Source organism: Athene cunicularia, assembly GCF_003259725.1.
Source record: "Athene cunicularia isolate RWA chromosome 12 unlocalized genomic scaffold, athCun1 chr12_part1, whole genome shotgun sequence".
NCBI classification, from domain to species: domain Eukaryota; kingdom Metazoa; phylum Chordata; class Aves; order Strigiformes; family Strigidae; genus Athene; species Athene cunicularia.
Genome location: NW_020799116.1, coordinates 18,823,040 through 18,843,565, shown reverse-complemented (window position 1 = coordinate 18,843,565; position 20,526 = coordinate 18,823,040). Strand labels below are relative to the sequence as shown.

The window sequence follows — 20,526 nt, the reverse complement described above, 5'->3', positions numbered from 1 at the left end:
TGCCCTATTAACTGGGACAGTGGGAGCATGTATCACCCTGATGGGGGACAGGATGGGATGTGGTATACATAGCACCCTCAAAAAATCTGGATAAAGTGACAGAAACTTGGATCTGACTCTAATCCCAGCTGTTGCACCCTGAACGTGTCACAACTCTTCATTCATTCTATTATCATTTACAGGAAGTGAACATTATTTGCATAATTCATAGCAGTAATATGATAAAATAAACATGCTATAATCAGAGATACTTAGATAAACATGAAATAACTTTAAAATACATCTCTGCAGAGATTGATATTTAAAAACAAACTCTTGTAATCTTAAAAAATGATCAAAGTTGGGTAGCTTGTGAATGTGGACATCATTGAACTCTTTCCTTTTTCTTTCAATCACCTTCAACACAGATGTACCTCGCAAAGCAATATAAACTCTGCAACACCTCAACAAAACCAGGGATGACAGAAGGAAGGAATGTCATAACATGATTTATTAAAATCAGTTTATAAAACCCTATGACCAGTTCACAAAGAAAAATGGAGGTCTCATCCAACACTTCGAAGATAGGAACAGGGCTCCCCAGACAAGGTCCAAAGGCTTGAGTTGATCTTTGTCGGAGGTAACACAATGCGGCAGTCAGATTTGATGATTCAGATCCTCTCTAGAGCCTTGTTTTCCTTTTCGTCTTTTAACATTCTTCCAAGCCTATTAACACACCAGTACTCTGTGCACCTACCACAAAGTAGTTTTTGCCTGCATCAGTGGAAGCACATAATTTTCATCCTAGACTCTGATAATACTTTCACAAATATTTGCTTCACCTCAACTAAAAAAAAACCCAAAACACAGTGAGAGGAAATATTTTGATCACAAAGTAAAACAAATTAGCAAACCAAGGCTAGGATCCCATAAAACAAGAATTAGAATAGGAAAAAAAATGGGTGGATATACTTATAGGTAATCTGCCCTAGGTAGCAAAAATCTTTGGATCCAGAAACATTGACAAAACACTGCAAATAAAGTGGCATCCTCCCCCTCCCTGACCCCAGGAAACAAACCAACCCTATCACCCCAAAATTTGCTATGATCAGCACATCTTAGGCACAGGATCTGGAAATAATTACCAGAAGGGATGCTGGCAAACACCAGGGTCCATTCAGAGAACATGCAGTTGCCACTTCATCGTGAATCTCAGAAGTCTCTCTTCTAGAGCAGTCTCGTACACAATTGCAAGTCCAGTTGCGTGCCCTAGAGGTTGTGGGTCCAAGAGGAACAGCAATATTCTCTGCAGGATACTTTCAACTAGCTAAATCCTTATTAAAACTCTTCATATGAAGTACCGTTTAAATTACAAACATGACAAGAGAGGGATCTGACAGTAACACAGACACAACATAATGGTTACAGTTTAGAAAACTGACCTGTTATCAAATAAGAATCCATGACAAACTCAAATCTTCACATGAGACTACATGAAGACTTCATGAAAATGGAAATGTATGGATACTTTTTCCTGTAACAGGAATAACTGTTTATTGTTTATGTGATTTACCTGTAACTATAGGAGGTAAGTTTGGAAATACTGACTATTACCAATTCTACCATGAAATGCTGTCCAGATGCATCCATAATAGAACTGCACCTGTGCTACTTTATGTATAAAGAGCAGTGACATTTTTCTCAGTACTCATGTTTGAACTACTAAAACACTCCTAGCAGAACACTCAGCAATTTTTCTATTCCCAAGTTTAAAATGGCACCAGAAGTTACTGTTGTAGATGGCTGTTAAAGCTGCAGTGCATTAGTATGCTGAGACTGCCTCCTGTTCTCTCCTCTTGTCCAATACAGTTAAAGCCAAAACAAAACCCCGTAACATTTCCGGTATTACTGTACCTTCCCTAGCAATATGCAACAGAATCATGTCATAAACGTTAGCCTTTAAAAGCAAAGCCCTGATTCAAGTTATCAAAATGTAATCTTTCACACTGCTCCCTCTTTGCAGGATAGCTTCTTCACAGTCTCACTGCCTTTGTGGTACAGACTGAGTTGATCGTACTGATTTTAAATTGTTCCTTTTAACTTCTACCCTCTACCCACAGGTCCTTGGCTTCTCTTCTCATTGGTTATTGCACCCTGGGGCTGCAGAAGAGGTGCCTGCCTGCTTCTGCTTCTTTCGGCGTTTGTTCAGGAGGCGGTTGTTGGATGTTTTCAAGTCTTTGATTTTCACCTGATCATAGTCCACCCTCATGGTAGCCAAAGCGCTGGTCATCTCCTCCTGAAACCAAGGAAGCAATTTATTGAAAACCCCAAGGCAGAGAGCGCACAGCCACCCCAGACGACTGCCAGGAGATGAATATACAAAAAGGAACCCTCTGTTACACTACAGCCAGAAATAGCCAGGCCCTTTCTGCTGCACTGCACTATGACTAAAGGCTTCGTTCTATTCATGGACTCATTCAGGAGGAACTATTCACACAGTGTTGCATATGTGATCATGCAGAACCACACTCTGCTCACCTAAATTCTACCATGTCCCTATGCCCAGCATTTCATACTGGCTGGCTCTGGGCCTTCACCAGCTACTGAATCTGGGCTTCTCACAGCAGACTCGGAAGACTGCTTTCCTTGCTCTGTTACCAAACAGGATAGCAGGAACTAGAATAAAGAGTTCACACAGTTAAAAGTATGTGTTTCAAATTCACATGCTTCTTTAGTTTGAATTAATGTTTAAGTGCAGGTGAATTTTAAACTTTTTAATAAGGTTGTGAACAAAAACCTGCTTAAGTAAATGAATGTCTAAGTATTTAGTTAAGGAAAGGAAAAACGATTAAATATGGGAATGTCAGTGGCCCAAAGGAATACCTCTGGGACCTATACAAAGCACAAGCATAAGAAGTTCTCAGAAACATGGAAATGAAGAAGGCTAAGTGAAAATATCTGTTTGATTTCTTTGACTCAGGATGCAAATGTTGCCTGGGTCCTATGAAATTTTACCGTTACATAGCTCAACAGCTGAGACTACACATCAGTAATTTAAATAAAATCAGTAATCTGTAAAATACACTACAGGAATGTTGCAATCGTCAAAATGTCAAGCACTGTAAGTGCAGAAAATTCAGAATTAATTGTAAAAGCATGCCAAACTGATAAAGGCCAGCAGGAAAGGGTTAAAGCTTGCAAACAACTTTTAGTCTGCCCTATAGTTTCACTTTGCAGGAAGTATTCAGCTGTCATCAGTACAGACAGTAGGCGAGGCACCTGGTTAGGTTAAAGGAAAGACAGATCTTTTTCTGCCTCCCATTCCCAAATGTCATAGCAAGACAAGGCTAAGGTTATTTAGCAATACAAGAACAGAGCAAAAAAACAGAATGCAGCTCAACCTTCCACCCTGTCCCCCTATATTTTCATCATACTTCACTTCAATATAATGAACTTCAAACTCACTCAACACTGTCCCTTCTCCTCTGTGGTTAATACAGTGGCTTAGCAGGCAGCATCATTAATATCTTTGATCATAAACACCAGCTTTGTTGATATTTGGCACAGCTGTAAGGTGTCAGATGAAGCTCAAATAGTTGTATTTTTATTTCTGTTTAACAGTTATCATATACACTACTGTTCCAACCAAGACTTTTTTTACTTTCCTTGTTTTATATGGTTGTATTCAAATTGGTGACAATCCCCAAGGAAATAAGCATATGCAGAGAAGCCATCCCATCTAATCTCTTACCAGACTTGACTTCAAGAAATCTGAACTATGATTGACTCACTTTAACTTCATCCCAGTGGTCTTTATCCTCTTGCAGGACCCGTGCGGTATGAAGAGGAGTTGGTGGCACTGCCATTGATCTCTAACGAAAGGGAAAAATACCAAAAGAAGTTTTCTGCAAAATCACATTTGGAAAGTGACTGCTTGCTCTTCTATGTGTATGGAGGGCATAAAACTTTATCTAATGTCCTTTGGTGGCCCTCATTAGTCACGTTTCCAATCACTCCACAAGCGAATTCATGTGAGGTAGAAAAGGACTATGGTCCCCACACAACAGTATCTTTAAAGAACAAAAGGAGAGAGAAATCAGTACTGAGTTTCTTTCACTCTGCTCCCGTTCAGTCCAACCAATAACACTGTGTTGGATGAATTTTTATGTACATTTTAGATTTTAACTATCATTTCATTATTCATTAGTCAATGTTTTAAAGTGGTTCATTTGACCTTTATCTTCCAGGATTTGTTGTAGGAGAAATTTTCTTGTACATATACATTAACTGAGATTAGCAGTTCATCAGATCATTAAGTATGCCCAAAAGAGGAAATGATACCATTATTCAGAGTAAGGCACAGTCCAGAAGACTGTGCATCACCTGAGATGCTCTTCCACATAAAACTGAGATCTATGCTCACCTGCCATGAAAGATCAGTAGATACATTAAATTAGAATAAGGTACAATTTCTAAAGCACAAAGCACAGTTCCCTAGCTAAATTCAGCAAGAATCATGGTATTTCTTGCCAGTCCATAACCCAAACTATAATTTCACTTGGATATTCTATCTTCCTTACACTTTCTACCCAAACTTGCTGTTTACTACTCTGGTGTCCTACACCAAAGACAGCTGCATGTCAGCAAAGTCTAAGGAGATCCCTGTACATGTCACTGTAAAATAAGCATTACATCGGAAGCAGTGCTTATACTCCACCGAGCTAACAGCAGCACTTCAGTATTTACAGAAATGGAAACAGAAATCATGATGCCTGCAGCCCCTGGAAAAAGAACCCAGCTGGCCAGGGTATAGTTTTATCAAGTACAGCTGGGACAAGAGAAATGGAAAACCAGCAGGCTGGCTTTAGTGGTGCCCCTGAGCAGGTGTTGAAGGTGCCCTCCTATCTGCTGTGAGCTGCTCCTTGTTAAAAAAATCTTACCTACAAGCTAACTAGAGGATTATGTGCTCCATCCAAATTGATAATTTTTGCACAGTCCACAATAATACTTCTGCCATCTATCTAATTAAAAAAGAAGGAAAAAATAGGAGAGACAAGCACTCTCCTCCACTACTTGTGCAAGGCATCTCCCCATATATGTTCACATTCAGGGATATTTAAAAAGGAAGGACACAGACATTCACTATGTTGGTCTTTCCTTCTCCCTCCCTCTGCCTCATGGGAACAATAGCTTCAGCAGAAAGGCAGGCCAATCTGCAGCTCCTAGAGCATGCTTCCAGGAGCAGTATTCTAGCACAGCTCTTTGGTGCAGCAGTCTATAGACCTTGTCTCTAATCTCCTCCTCATTAATTGGTTATATGCATATTTCAAGTAACATGTGTCGCTGTAGGTGGTAGCTTCCTTAGCTATTAGGCACTCATTCTGTTAAAATTCATCGCCTGCTGACTCCTGAAACACCTCCTTCTTGGGTCTTCAAACACTTAAAGCTGGAGGTATTCTGAACAGCGATCACATTTTTATTTGGTTAAAAAAGACTTAGAAACATTGTCTAAGTTACGTTCTAGTTCTACAGAGTCTTTGTTACCTTAATTTCTCAGATTTCACAACTGTAAATGAAGACATCTGCTTCATCAGGATGTTACACAGCTACATTACTATAAGATTCTAAGAGCTTTCAGATCTTCAAGCAGGCATTACAGAAATGCTGACTGTTAACCATGCCTCTGTTTCTGCCCCTTCCTCTGAGGATCAGCATACACAGATAAAAGGGCATTCTACAGTTCAAGTGATTCTGTTCCTGGCTGATGATTTTTTGGGCAGTGAGAATAAAACTGGTGTCCTTTAAGGCACAAATAAGAGAAGTATAATGTATTATTTTGAGTGACACCTACAAAGCAGAGAAGATACTTTGAAACTCAGCCTGGTATCTCCTGGGATTCTTGTCTGAAATAGTTTTGTATTATTAGGGTTTTTTATTCTTTTTTCCCAAAACCCATTTTTTTAAGGAAAAGTAAACTCAACCAAGTCATAGAACGTAACCTGAACTGGGACCATTAATAACTCTGTGTACCATGCTATTCGTCAGCCTCTTACCAGGCACTAAGCCGAGACCCTTGCTCCTCCCCCCAGCATTTCCAAACTCTGCCAAGGATGAAAATTCCCACTAAGCAGAAGACTGTGTTCACACTAACACAGCTAAGCACAATGGTGCCTGAGACCACCAATAATAGCTCTCTAAATCCTGCACTGATGAAGTAAGTACATACAGTTTATTTTTATATTTTTAAGGAGAGTAACACATGCATATGCTGCAGAGTCAACAGTGACTGCATGCTCACAGAAGATATAGATACATTCAGCTTTTGCTTCCAAGGATGCTATTGTGGGTGTCTCTCTCTTAGTGTCCTCTGGTAACACCAAAAAGAATTGTGGTTCTACAGGCAGATGACCCTCTGTGGAGGGCACGTTAGGTTAATTAAGTTATTAACAGTAATCACCATCCTTCTCTTGCTGTGCATGTTAGAATGTTTTGCATGTTAGAATTCATCTTGTATAAAGAGATATGAAACTCACATTAATCCAAGGATGATTCATAAACTGAGAAACCGTCATCCTCTCTGTTGGGTCAGTCTTCAGTAAATGGCGAATCAGCTGTTTGGCTGAAAAACAGGACCAACATGGCATGCTGTAGTCTACTACTCAAGTAACCTTGAGGACACCAAGACCTGCTGACTGAAGAAAGATAACTTTGCAGAACTCAAAACACATACCTGTTGCTGTTACCATATTAAGAAGCCATGTACAGTGTGGTAGGTTACTATGTTTAAAGAGGCAGAACAGGGAAACATCCACAACAAGAGGTAAGAAGGAAAGACAAAGGATTGGGAAATCCAGCTATGCCATCTACATCACCAAACCAACTGTTTTGAGAGCAAGAACTTGAGAAAAAGAGAAACACAGGAACAGAAAGCTGTTAAGCTGCCTGTCTGAAAGATGGTGACATGCTTGCCATTATAGGCTGAATGAATGCATAAACTGGTATTTTGAGAAATGATAGAAGACAAAAACTAGTACAGGCTGTGGAAAAAAAAAAAGGACAATAAACTTTTCTTTGATGACTGAGAGGCCACTAAAAGGACAAAGTCAAAGAAATGGATTGTACAAACAGGTTTTGCAGTAGCTTTCTGTGAACATGGTATCTGCCAGTGCAAGAATACTAAGTAACTGAGATAAGAGAGTCTAGACCGGAGTTTCATTAATGCGGGTGGACAGTCTGGAAACACTACATTCAAGGGACTTTATTTAGAAAGCCTCACACATAACTTCCTTAGGGGGAACCTAGAAAAACTTCTGAATAAGAGGGCTTTTTTAGACACATTTGATGCAAGATGACTAAATGCTTGTAAGAAGCTGCCAGAGCTACAAGTTGAGACTTAGCTTGTCAAGAGAGGCCACAAAGGAGTTTTACAGGAGAAATTACCTGGAGTCTAAAATGGACAAGGAAACAAAAGGAGGGGACCACAAACAGAGCCTGTTAAGATGATTACAGGAAGCTGGAGGGCAATTTAGAGAAAGCCTCCACAGATGATGAAACACCACAACGATTATATAAAGAAAACTATGAAAAGAACAGTACAAACGAGGGCAAAAAGAAGCAGTCTGCTGAGGGTGCCTGATCAGCCTAAAAGAATACACATGAACTATCAGATCTTAATAGGTTCAAAAACAGAGGGCACCTATTTTCATTCAGGCAAGCATACAGAAACCCTACAAATTTTCCAAGCATTCTCTCACCAAGTTCCCCTAGCATTTTAATAACTGCTGTAATATGAACAATACCCAAGGCAGACAAAATATTAAGCCAGAAACCTCTAAGTAAAACATCTTCCTTTATTAATGTTCAGTAGTCTGTACTGCACATGTAGCCATGAGATCCAATGAGGGGTTAAAATGCCACAGATCACAGTATTATCCAATGATAATTTGTTATTGCTAAACAGCAGACAATAACAGGATGTTAGCCACAGCAATTTAAAGGGCTTGTTAGAGAAAAAGATGTGCCCATAAATTGCTGACCTTTCTCTCTAATATGAAGGGCAGATGAGACTTCCAGCCTATGAAACTGTCAGAATAAGAGGGAATCAAAACCATCCACTTTCAGGACACTGGTTTGAGTCCATCCAGGTCACTGCTGAACAGCAGCAGCTTTGGTCAATGACTTATACAAAATAAATTGTTGACCTTGATTGAAGTGGTGGCTGGCAAGATCCCACATCACAAAAACCTAGCATGAAAACTTGCCATCCTTGCTGGCTGTATCACCAAGCAGGGCAAATCCTGAATGAGTTCTTAAAACAGTTTGCCTTTCTTCCAACTCAGCTTGTATTGCAGCTGTCCTGGCAGTCTCCTTTCTCAGGATTAAGGACTTTTGTTTCCAGAGCGCTTAATCTCAGCATTCACTAGCACTAGCTGGAATTTTAAAGAAAGTTTTCAGTAGTCAGTTACTTTCTGTAATACTTTGGTTGCTGGCTAGTATCTGAGTTCCCAGTCATTCTCTGTATCACCTTACAAAAAATTAATTTAAATTCTAAAAGAAAGAGAAACAGAAACTAAGACAGGTTTTTAGAAACAGTCTCTTGCAAGCACTCCACCACTGCACACCATGCACATACTCATCAGTAGCAGCGAGCATTGTTACCTTCCTCTGATACTTCAGCCCACTCTGGATTGGGAAACCCATATTGCCCCATCCGAATTCGTCTCTTCATCCCTGGAGAAATGGCTTGACCAGTGTTTGAGTAGAATGGAGGGAACCCACACAGGCTGTAAGAGTGGACAAAAGAACTCTTATAACTAGCAAAGTCCTTTCAAAGTCCCATATAAGTTTATATTCTTCTGCAGCTTGAATGATCCTAGCGACTAATTACTTCTAAGTGCAGATTTAACAAGATGTGTCCTTTTTCTGTTCATCAAGCCTCTTTCCAAATACTTACAGAATATATGTAATGACACCCAATGACCACATGTCACATGATTTGTCATACTTCTCAGGACCAAGGACTTCTGGGGCTAAAAAAGATTAAAACCAGAAATTAACAGAGTCCCAGATATTTCCTTTCATCTCCATCACATACTTGAACCACAAACATCAGAGGCATTAAAAAAATGCAACTCATAGCAGGAACTGGGTAGTATTTTCTATTGACAAGTTCCTAAACACATCTAATGTAGCTTTAAAAAGGAGGAATGGAGCTGGCAAAATGCCCTACTCTTCACCTTAGTGTCTCTCTGCCTAAGAGAGTACTAAGATTACAGAAAAGCAGAAGGAGCTATAGCTAAATGTGTACAGGGAGACACTGCACTGAAAGAGGCAGGAGCATATGTTCGAGAAATCAGAACAGAAAGGATCTACTTGAGCTGTGATAAAATTTTGAACGATACCTAGGTGGAATGTGTTTAGCTCCAGCAACCCAGAGCAATGTATTTTTCTTTGGCCTCCAGAGCAAAATTATAGAGAGAGACATTTAGAGGGGATGATTTTTTTTTTTTTCCCTGGGGCAGGTGAACTGGCAGGGAGCTTCATTTTGTAAGGAAAATGATTCTCTAAACATATGAGCAATCATGCTGGTTTATAAAAAGGTGTTGAGAAGGGAAATGTCAGCTTGTCTATATACAAAAACAAAGGCATAAAAACATATATGCATAAATTCCTTAATGTTTTATCACTAATCCTGGTTTACAGAAATATAGAAGAAAGTATCAGAAAAAAAACAGTGCTATGGTAATTATCTGCTAACAGTGAATAACAGTATCTTTCAATACAAAAAAATATAAAAACTTACATTGTAGAAGAGAACCAATTATTCAAAAAAATTGTCCTTTTTTCCTCCAAAGACATTCCAAGCATGGACTGCCTCAGTCATACCATATGGTGAATGACTATTAACTCAAAGACCAAAACGGACACACTCTAAAATGAGTGCATAAAGGACAGTCTGATGTGGCCTTCATTACACAGTGCTCTGTCTTTGCACACATTGCAGGCAAAAATTCAGCTGTGATTAAGTCACATTGGTCTTTTATTGCTAATTCCTCCATTTGCCAGCTTTAAGAAGCTTTATAGCTGAGGCAATACTCTCCCCATTCTCTTTTATTGCATTAGTTAAGCTAAGGGAAGTGTTACAAGGAAACACCCAAATAATCATGAAGTTGAGTTCAAATTATGGCTTTTATTGCATCATTCAGAGGAAACATCAGGATTACTTCAAGTGTAATCAGAAGCAACATGTTCTCTCTCGTTGATTCTCATTTGCATCCCCTGTTAAGGCTGTTTCCTCTGCAACCATGGAAGAAAGCAGGAGCACTGAACTGTACTGAAACCAGACTAGGTTTGGACTGGATCCCAGTTTAAATTCTGCAGGCTACCTCTCTGCATTACATCCACAACAGAAGATTTTCCATCCATTCCTACAGCCCACAGACCTGCTATAAGGGGAGAGATGACAGATTGAAACACAAAAGTAATGCATCTTAGATGACTTACCCACATAATAAGGAGTGTAACAGGGGGTCTGCAGTGCGTTTTGTACAGTGGTTTCTTTGGCAAAGCCGAAGTCTGTGAGTTTGAGTACAGCATCCTTCTCTTTAGATGTGTAAAGCAAGTTTTCAGGCTGAAAGGTCACCAAGAGAAAGGATAAACTGGACAATGAAGAGATGTCTCTAATGAGCTGAAAGGTCAAACTATTCCCACTTGCCTGGATCACCACCAACATCTGCATATTCTTACTTCTCTCACATCCCCACCACACCAGGCAGAAAGTTCCCTCCTGACATGTAGCATTTTTGCTCACACTAAGAATCAACATCCTTCTCAACATGGTATTTAGGAGAGCAAATCACAAGAGTCTCATCGGGTCCGATGAGGGTCAAGTCTGGCTTCTTGAACCTCTCTCTAGGTCACTGCACTTACAAGGATTGTTCTGTCTGATCAACACCAGCTGATCTGACAGCACTTCGTACTGCACTCAAGTAGCTGAGGCAGAAGACAAGAGAAGTCCTAAAACTCTCAAGGAGCAACTGACATAACTCCATCAGAATCAACTGATACACAGTCCCCTTCCTGCTCCCCCCCTCCTCTGTCTCCTGAAACCTGAGTTGATTCCACTCTTGCTCCACGCTCCATAAAGGCTCTCCAAAGCCAGAAGTGGCACAGAGGGAAGTAAAAGCTCTTGTAAACAAGAACAGGGACAACGGCACATCTCCAGAACCTGCAATTGTTCAAACTTGTCTTCCAGTTTTTCAGTCACAAGGAAGCTTTGCCCTCTCTCTTGGTGGTGTTTAGGGACATACAGAAGGAAGGGCTTGATGAAAAAAACCCAGGATTTAGGATTTATTAAGCAATTTGAACCATTTCTGTGTTAGTTCACTGAGTGTATGTAGGGGGTGTTTGTCTATGCGCTTCCATTTCTGTGCTGGTGATAGGCAATGACACATAGCTCCATAAAAGTGAATAGATTTTTAGTCTCTGAACTGTTAAGTCACTCTCTAGCTCCTACCTAAAGAACTCTCAAACACACCCCTCAGTGACACCAAGAAACAGCAGTTCTCCCTCCAGCTAAACACACAGAAGCATCTGTAGAAAATGCACAAACTCAGAACAGCAGAATCAATCAGATGCCTCAGTCTATCATTATGTGACCTACTCTCCACCCAGCACATTCCATCACACTGTCGTATGGCTGCGCTAGAGATGCCTTGGTGCAACTACCTTGACTTTGTTTGAATTAAACCAAAATACAATACTACAAACCCTGTCAAATCTCTACAACAAGAGCTGAGTATAAACTAGCTAATAAAGCAAACTGTTCCACATGTTAGTAATTGAGATCTTCCAATTTTCCCAATATTTACATATACTATTAAAGTGGGTTGGATGCATGGAATTGGTATTATTTCTCCTGTTTCTGAAGGGGGTTTTGGTGTTGGTTTTGTTGTTTTTTTTTCGGGGGGTGGTGTGGGTATGATTCTGAAAACTACTAATAACTGGCAAAGACCATACACAGAGGTATAGCATCTAGTACAAGTTCACTTCAGGCAGTGCTATTTTCTGGTTAATTAACTGGACTGCAAGTTGGTACTACCTCTTTAATTAACCATCCAACTATCACCGGATTCTTTTGCATTAGTACACAACCGGAATGCATTCGCATACATGAATATTCTGACCTTTGACTAGTTGCAAACTAGTTGTGAACAGATCCCTTCCTCACACTGGCAGAGGAATAGGAACACTTTGACCATCTGATTGTACTCCTAGTTCTATTTAAACCACCACTGCCCATTTGTTTTTCTGCCTTATGCTCTTTTCTCCCTGCCCACACCCCTTCAGGCCTCACCTTGACATCTCTATGGGCAATGTTCATTGAATGCAGATACTGGATGGCTGTTCCGATGTCTCTCATTATTTCAGAGGCCTCTATAAATATAATTTTAGAGAAAGGTCACATTAACATTCCCACTGTAAGTCAGGGACATGCTTGGGAATGCTTATGACTTACAAACAGCCTGCTGGAATACAGGGCTAGCGTCAAGACTAGAAAACCTAAAATTAGCCCTAACAGCTGTGTTTTGGTTTTGCAGGCAACCATACCCCCCCAATTCCCCGGCTGCTCAGCCCTCCTCCTGAGCAGGCACTGCAACTGAATGGTTGAGACTCCTGCTTTTTATGAGCTTGTAAATCTGTGCTTTAATTTGCTCACCAGAAAAGCAGCAAGAGCAGAGCAGGTACGCAAGCAACATGAAGACTGTGGAGAAAGGAGCCCCAACCAGGACATATCCCTGATTGTCCAGGACATGTCCTTGGTTGTCCGAAACAGAAGTTTAACTTTCAGCTTCTAGTTCAGGAGTAATAGGAGGATCTAACAGATTTTCTAAAAATAGAGCAACATAACAATATAGTAATTTTAGGATAGGTCACATCTTAATTCCTCACTGTCTTTAGAAGTTCTTCCTCGGGAGAAACAAAATCAACAGTTCTATTCTGCAAAGCCCAAACTGCCACCTTGGAAATAATATGTTTCTAAAATTTAACATAACCCCAGTGGGAAATTCTAGTGGTTGGTGATCTGCCTTGCAGCATCAGTACTAGTGAACTCTAGAAGAGTTCAGTTACACAGGGAGAGGTTTCACAGCAGGGAGGAGTGACATTCCCATTGTACTAAGTAAGCATTATGTTATCTCCACTATATTATAGAGTATATTATATATATTAAATGAGCATTATATTATCTCCTTTGACAAGAAAATAGAATTAGCAACTTCAACCTGATCCTCTGTTTTCTGCATAGGTAGAAACCTCATCTGCAGTAGTGAGAGAAAAGGTAGAAATTCTTGTAGTGTAACCTGAAATCCTTCTTCACATGACTTGAAATTACACAATCTCAGGCAAGGAAAATCAGAAGGCAGAAACACTCATCTTCTTTGTATAAAACCTTGCACAACCCTTCTCCTTCCTGGACCAGGCCAAAAATCCTGGCTCCTAATGGGAAGTTGTGGCTGATACATAAACTGCCAGTGAACCTGGGGAATTCAGTGGAACAGGGCTCATTTATCTCAGGAAAAAATTAAGGTGTTTTTTTTTGTTTAACACTCCCAGATGGCTTCTGAGTAAGTATTTAGAATGTTATACAATGGTACTTAATGTAGAAAAATCACATTTTTAGTAGAGTGGAGTCACTAATGATCACAGAACCAGTTTCCCCCATGGAATCTTGTATTTTAGAGAGGAACAAATAAAGTTCCTGAAAATAAGCGCTTGTTTTCCCTACACAAGTCTCATACCACATAAAGGATTCATTCCAGGCTAGGAAACACAGGATCAGAAAAAGCCTTGCCTCTATACCAGGCCTGCAAACCAGTCATAGTAAGATTTTCTTCTAATAATAGTTTTGTCATGATTCTAGTTACAAGCACTAACATTTTTACTCCTGAGCAGAAACAAGCTCTTGTCTGTTGTGAATGAGCAAGGAGAACCACAGTCAAGCACACCTGTGGTACTCTGCAAATAATAAATTGCAAAGACAATAAAAATGGCAAGACGACTGTGCTGCAAGCTCTGCCACTGACTCATAGCAGGTCTTTGAACTTGCACATAGTTCCTATTACAGATGAGCAGGCTTGTTTACAGTGTGGCTAATAACACTTCCTTTCAAGTAGTGCTCAAAAACCCTTGAATAAGAGATGTTTCATCAAATGTGATTTGCTCATTGTATTCATCACCTAACAGTATAGCTGTTCCCAGTGAGTGATGCTGCTTGAGGGGCAGCCAGAAGAGAAATCGCAGTAGGAGCTGCATTGATCATGTTAGAGGTGGTCTGGCAGGAGACCAGGGACTAGAGTAACAGAGGCTGCAGTGCTTCAGAGATGAAGAAGCTGAGCAGATTTGTATGAAGAATTTTCCTCTAAACCTTACACATTGTTCCTGAACTTGGCCAATTCTGGTAATTCCTGATTTTAAAACTTCAGAACTTTAAAAAATAACAGAGTTGGACAGAAAATTTAATAGAGAGTTGGATAGAAAATTAAAACAAACAAACAAAAATTAAATCAAAGAAAAATTCCTGCAAGGGAACTAAGCGAGGCACAGAGAAAGGAAGAAGCAATCTTTAAGAAACTTCAAAATTAAACTTGCAATTTTTCACCTCTCTCAGTGAAAGCTTGATCTCCTCTCTCCTGGATCCTGCTAAACAGCTCTCCTCCCTCCATGCTGAAACAAAGAACACAAATAAATCCCCCACCTTATATGAGCAGAAGAGTTCACATTAACACCTGACTGTGCACAGAACCATGGCAGGAACAGATTAGAAGAGATTACAGGCTGTCTTCTATGCCAATGCTTCCTAAACACCACACTCATTTGGATCAATGCACATTGTCATATGGAATAAATAGAAAACAGAACAAGACCAAAGAGTTTTGATGATTTCAGTTAATGTACTCTGTCACAAGGAATATCACACACATAGTTGGGAAGTCAGATATGCTGGTACTGGGAGTCTGACAGTAGTGTTATTTTATCTAAGGATTGGAGATGAAGAAAAAAGAAAGAAGGAAGCAAATACACTGAAAAGGATTATTAATTTATCCCCAGTGAAGAAGGCAGTAATCATGGTATTACAGATCAAGGAGAGAATAGGAAAAGTTAAAAGTCAAAATAGTAGCAAAGAGGATCATGTCAGACCATTGGATTAACAACTGAAATTGGAAGCCAATCACAATCAAAGCATATCATATTTGTAGAGACATATCTTTCAAGATTGTATTAATTAGTCAAGGCTTTAATGAGGACAATTGCAATGGAGTACAAGGAAAATTTATTTTCTGGTTAAGGTTCCTCATTTTTCCATCATACAAGATGGCTGGAGCAGATACACATTTCCCTACCAGTTCCATAAAGACAACAAAAGATTTGCTGTGCAAACCAAAATCATGCTGCTGAGAAAGCTGACCTAAATCTCATCTAAACCAACACATTCTCCCCCTCTCTCCACCCCCTCAAGCCCCTGGTGGGGGGCTGCTGCTGGTCCATACCATTCCATCACAATGAGGAGGCATCTCTTTCCATGATGTATATTCTCGTAAACATCCAGGACATGGACAATGTGGGGACAACCTGATGCTCTCCAATGATACTCTACTTCCTGACGGGCTTTTGGATTGTCATACAGGAGCTGTAAAGAAACAGGAAAGAGCAATGTCAGTGAGCCAGCATCATTCTGCTTTAAATTGGCACACACACGCATCTGAGCTCAAAGACGGTGGCAAAGGCTACTCTTAACACTTTCTTCATCCAAAGGATGCCAATCCATCACAAAACTTTCACCATCTCTAGGCTGTCCAGCTTCCTAGATTGAGGAATACAGAAACAACTGGTCACTTGGAACTGGAACAACCTCGAGTGGCAGTGAAGAGAGATCTTGAATCTGAGACGGAGACAGACCACTCACTCGCCTCTGATGGGAAACAGCATTTTTTTTCTGCTTGTTTGCAGCAAAGATCGGAGAATCCCTCTGCTAAGGACAATAACCCTCCCACTTTCCCCCCCCAGCTGCTGGGAAAACAGATTTCTTAGGTGCAGTGCAAATCCTTAAAGTTCAGTAAGACTTGAAACAATGAGGACTATCACACTGACTCTGAATGTGCTTCTTAAATACTACACAAATTTCTGGCCCCATCAGGGTAGAAAGGGACCTCTGACTAACTACCTAGATGCTTGAACTTCTTTCTCGGTCACATGCAAGACCAGTCTATTTTAAAGGTGCTAATCTCTAGAAGGGAGATAAGAGCTCATCTTTCCTCATCCTGCAACCTTGTACACAAGAAACATGTCCCTTCCCATTTGAAGAACTGCTCTGTATCAGACTCTGCAACTGAGCTTTTGTACAACAGGGACACATTGCTGAATCATGCCTTTTCTTCTCTGCCTCGTCTCTCTAGACACTACTAACACTTTGTGACAGAGCCTCTCTCTTTACTGCACATTTATACGGTTCCTACACAATACGACTGTGATCTGAGTTTGATACTTTATGCCCTATAGTAATAATAATTGTAATGATGGAGCAGCAACAAAACTGATGCTATATAAAGCATTGTTAAATGCATTGAAACAGAATAAAAAACAAGCAAAGAACAATCACCTCTGATCTATTCGCTTTAGAAAAGGACTAAAACAACTGTGGGGGAACTGTTTTTAAACAGGCAAACAAAAAGTATCATTGCTGCACTATTGGGCTTTAGCCTGAAGCTCTTCTCACTCATGTTTGCAGACAGGTCCCAGTCAAAACACAACTGCATGATAATTGCTGAAAACAAGTGTTAACATGTAACCTGTCATTAGGGACCTATGAATCAGCCCAGGAAAATGAGATTGCTTTTCCACCCAGTTGCCAAGCTAAGGCACAAATGGTGTCATAGACACCTCTTGATACAGGGAAACTCATGATTTAAAGGTCACAGGAAGCAAATTCTGATTTATTTATTGACTCCAATACAGACAATTTCCATCACTGAAAAAAAGCTTCCACTTCGTTGCTGCTTCCAACATCACTTTCAGCAAAGCAGACATAGTAACATGGCAGGAAAGGCCTGTAACACCTTATGAAATGTTGAGGAAGTGCTCAGGAACCACTGGACAGAAGGTAAGAGGCTTCTCTTTTTTTCCAGGCTGAGAACGGGAAAAGGGTGACAAGTACGCCTCTGCTGAGTGCACACCGTTGTATTTTTGTGAAGCACAGAGAGGTTGCAGGAGGGGACAAGTGACCTCAGGAGGGCTGTTGGCTCCTCAGCTGAACGGGCAGGGAGCCTCACCACGGTGACCACCCTCCAGGCTCCTCAGCTCTGCTCCAAAGGCTCCAGCATGACACCAGATTTTCAGCAGTGCAAGGAGCTGAAGAAGCTTTCTTGCAGAGTTCAATGCCCTCACAGCCAGCCTACTTCCACAGCTGTTGTTCTGCACCCAGAGCACACCCTTTTGAGATCACTAACTATCCGCCTCTTCCTTCCTGCTGCAGCCTGGCTATGGCCTGATTTCCAACACAAATAGCTTCCTAAAGAAAGAGATGGCTCCAATTTGGACAAAAAGCCCATTAGTGAGTCCAAGTGCAGTTGCTTTACTTCTTTCAGCCATCAGCCCATTCAAAAGCTTTTCCTTCATGGCCACTGTGTTCTAGCTCAGTAGAACTGTCTATCAGAATTTTCCCCTCTGCCCTTCTGAGTTTGGGCTGTTGCCTAGAGGTCTTTTAAAAAGTTCATTAAATTACATGTGCAACAATAAAGCCCAAACACCCTCAGGACTAACCAGGACATTCAGAAAAGCATTACAGGATTTACTCCTTGGATATTACTGGATTAATGCCATTTCTGAGCAGGACGCTTCAAAAACCTTCTCACCTATCCTGTGCTATTAATTAGAGTTAACCATTCTCTTCATTAATATTAACTGCACTATAATCTGTGTACTTTGTGCTTGTACAGTGCACAGAGATGTTGGTTTTCATCTTTGTACCAAGTGCTTATGAAAATTTTTTCACAGAACTGAATTCTCACTCTCTAAAGAGCTTTTACAAGGCATCTAGATACACACAAGGATGCTGCAGTTTCTTTTCTCCACCCCTACAAGCAAGTTTCATATACTCCTTAGTGCCAGGCTTGAATGTACTCATGTCAAAATGACACCTGGAGGAGCAGACAAAAGGAAATGCAAAAATAAAGAGCAGATACACATATCAAGCAACATCTGATATATCAACTGTTAACCTTTGGATTTCTCCTCTGAGCCTTAAAAATAAATCTTTTCCTTATGTCTAAAACTGGAAGCCATAACTATACCTTTTAAGACATCTTAGAGATGCAGACACCTGTAAAATGAAAGCCAAGCAGGGTTGAAAGCACCAATTTCTACAAAATTTAGGTGATGATTTAGAAACACAGACTGAAATTCTTGCCCTTTGGTTAAATTTAACAAACTTGCAAAAAACATAAATGGATATTCTGCCATCTTCCTGAGCCTGAAGAGAGACTGTGCTTCTATTACTGCAATAGCTTTGATAAGACTATGACCAGGTTCCCTTGACATTCTACAAAAGTATAGAGGTCGTTGTGAACAAACCCAGAGTTTCAGGTAAGTTTTCCAGCACTGCTGGTTTACACTGGTTTGAGGAAAGAGCAGCTCTGTCAAACAGTACCAGCTCAGGAAGCCCCCAGTCATCCCCCTAGAATTGCCACACAGTTCAGCTGAGTCACAGCTTATTATGATGGGCTGTGGGCAGGATCATGAACCAACCTAACTTCAAAACAAGAAAACTCAAGAAACATGCCCATCTCCCAATTTTTCACAAAGCTGTATCAGTGATCCAATGTACAATGCCTTTGTGTAACAGCAAGAGGATGCCCATGTGTGTGGTCAGACAACATAGTCTGGAACATGAGCTGCACAGTAGAAAACTGTATTTTTGCTGGAGCTCAGCATTACTGAACCACTGCCTAAAAGAAGAAGATGAAGCATGTATTATTCACAGGGAGATCACCAAAAACAGAGACGATGGAAGGCAAGAAAGTACAAGAGCTCTAGAGGCCTAAACCCCCGTGATACACACAACATGATATCTGCAAAAGCTGGAGAGGGAAGAAATCTGTTTCTGAGGAACAGTGGGGCAGATGCCAGCGGACACTCCAGGATGCCCTGCTAATTCAGGGCCTGGGCAGTGGAGGGAGGTCTGAACTCTTTCAGTTCTGGGGTAATGGCCTAACTCAGGTTAGTAAGCACCTGCAAAACTGCAGCCTGGAAGGTCAGCTCTGTGAAATTTCTCCCTGTGCAGAATTTCTCGATAGAAACAAACAAACAATCAAACAAACAAAAAACACTAAAAAGTGACACAGGGTCTTTTAAATTGCTTTTCCATTGATTCGGTGTTGTGTAAGTGACGAAGAATAGCAGAAACCCTCATACCTTTATGGTCTGATCTATATAGGATATAGCCTTCTAAGGACTCTAGGGAGGGGCAAGTGATTTTCTAGACTCTGAAATTGTAACAGCGAGAGAAGATATCCATGGGCACAGGTTTGACACAGGCTGAGGGCATGAAGCAATGACTTCTTTGTGTCTTTCTCTTCAGCATGCATTAGCAGACTACAGATAACCATTATACCTGCTAACTGTTCCCTACATATGGGATGAAGACTCCCACATATAATTTTTTATTTATTTTAAACTTCAGCAATTTCTCCTAGTTCCAAATAGTAGCGGTGCTTAGATGAGAACAGTTACAGGCTCGGGTCTCATCTAATGCACGTGCCACATTAAAGCAGCATTTGACACTGCAAGCATCTTTTACTTGCACCAATTCCAGAATCTGAACTCCCCTTGAACAATCAGTTTTATACTCTCTCTGCTATTTTCCTCACAGGAAGGTTTCCCATTATTAAACCAGAAATGGGACCAGCAGAAACTTTCAATCCTAGTGGTCCTCAGCCTATATATAGGCACTTAAATACAGCTTTATTTATTTATCTAGTTGAAAAAAAAAAAAGTCTCTGCTCAGGCATAAGTGGATAAATGTCTAATTTATTTTGCTTTCTTTTCTTTTTGCATATAGCTGTTAAAAAATGCTGAATCCTACATATAAGCCTTGGAATTCACACTGATGCACAGAAACTAACACCATTTGCTGCAGAGCAGCTCTTCCAGTTGTTCTTTATTCAAGAGGGGTTGATGGCAAAAGGAGGCTTGGATAATGTTTCTTTCATCTCTTCCCTCCCCTATGCTAGAAAAAGAAGAGGGAAAAAAAAATAAAAAAAGGAAAAAAAGCTATCTTGAACATTTTGTCTTTTATTACATTCTGATTATTTGCACTACATCTATTAATTCATTGTTAACAATCTTTACCTGTTTCCAGATCTCTTCTAAGGGATAAAGCCATTCTTTGTGTTAGAATGCTAAAGGAATTGAGATTATCAAGGTTTTCTTCTTCACGCATCAGCACTGCCAGTCAGTCAAGCTGCAGCAAGAAGCACGTGTCTTTTTGCAATG

General features: G+C 40.4%; 1 protein-coding gene across 1 annotated transcript in view; it reads right to left on the bottom strand.

The window, feature by feature from the left end:
- Positions 1–1,514: 1,514 nt before the first annotated feature.
- Positions 1,515–20,526, bottom strand: part of MAPKAPK3 (mitogen-activated protein kinase-activated protein kinase 3) — a 52,700-nt gene continuing 33,688 nt past the window's right edge. The window contains exons 3-11 of the mRNA XM_026857492.1: positions 15,528–15,667; positions 14,639–14,703; positions 12,335–12,414; positions 10,483–10,609; positions 8,933–9,008; positions 8,638–8,762; positions 6,513–6,598; positions 3,771–3,851; positions 1,515–2,275 (exon numbers count right to left, since the gene is read on the bottom strand). Coding sequence (XP_026713293.1) covers positions 2,117–2,275; positions 3,771–3,851; positions 6,513–6,598; positions 8,638–8,762; positions 8,933–9,008; positions 10,483–10,609; positions 12,335–12,414; positions 14,639–14,703; positions 15,528–15,667 — 939 coding nt within the window. The 3' untranslated portion in view covers positions 1,515–2,116. The remainder of the gene's footprint in view (positions 2,276–3,770; positions 3,852–6,512; positions 6,599–8,637; positions 8,763–8,932; positions 9,009–10,482; positions 10,610–12,334; positions 12,415–14,638; positions 14,704–15,527; positions 15,668–20,526) is intronic.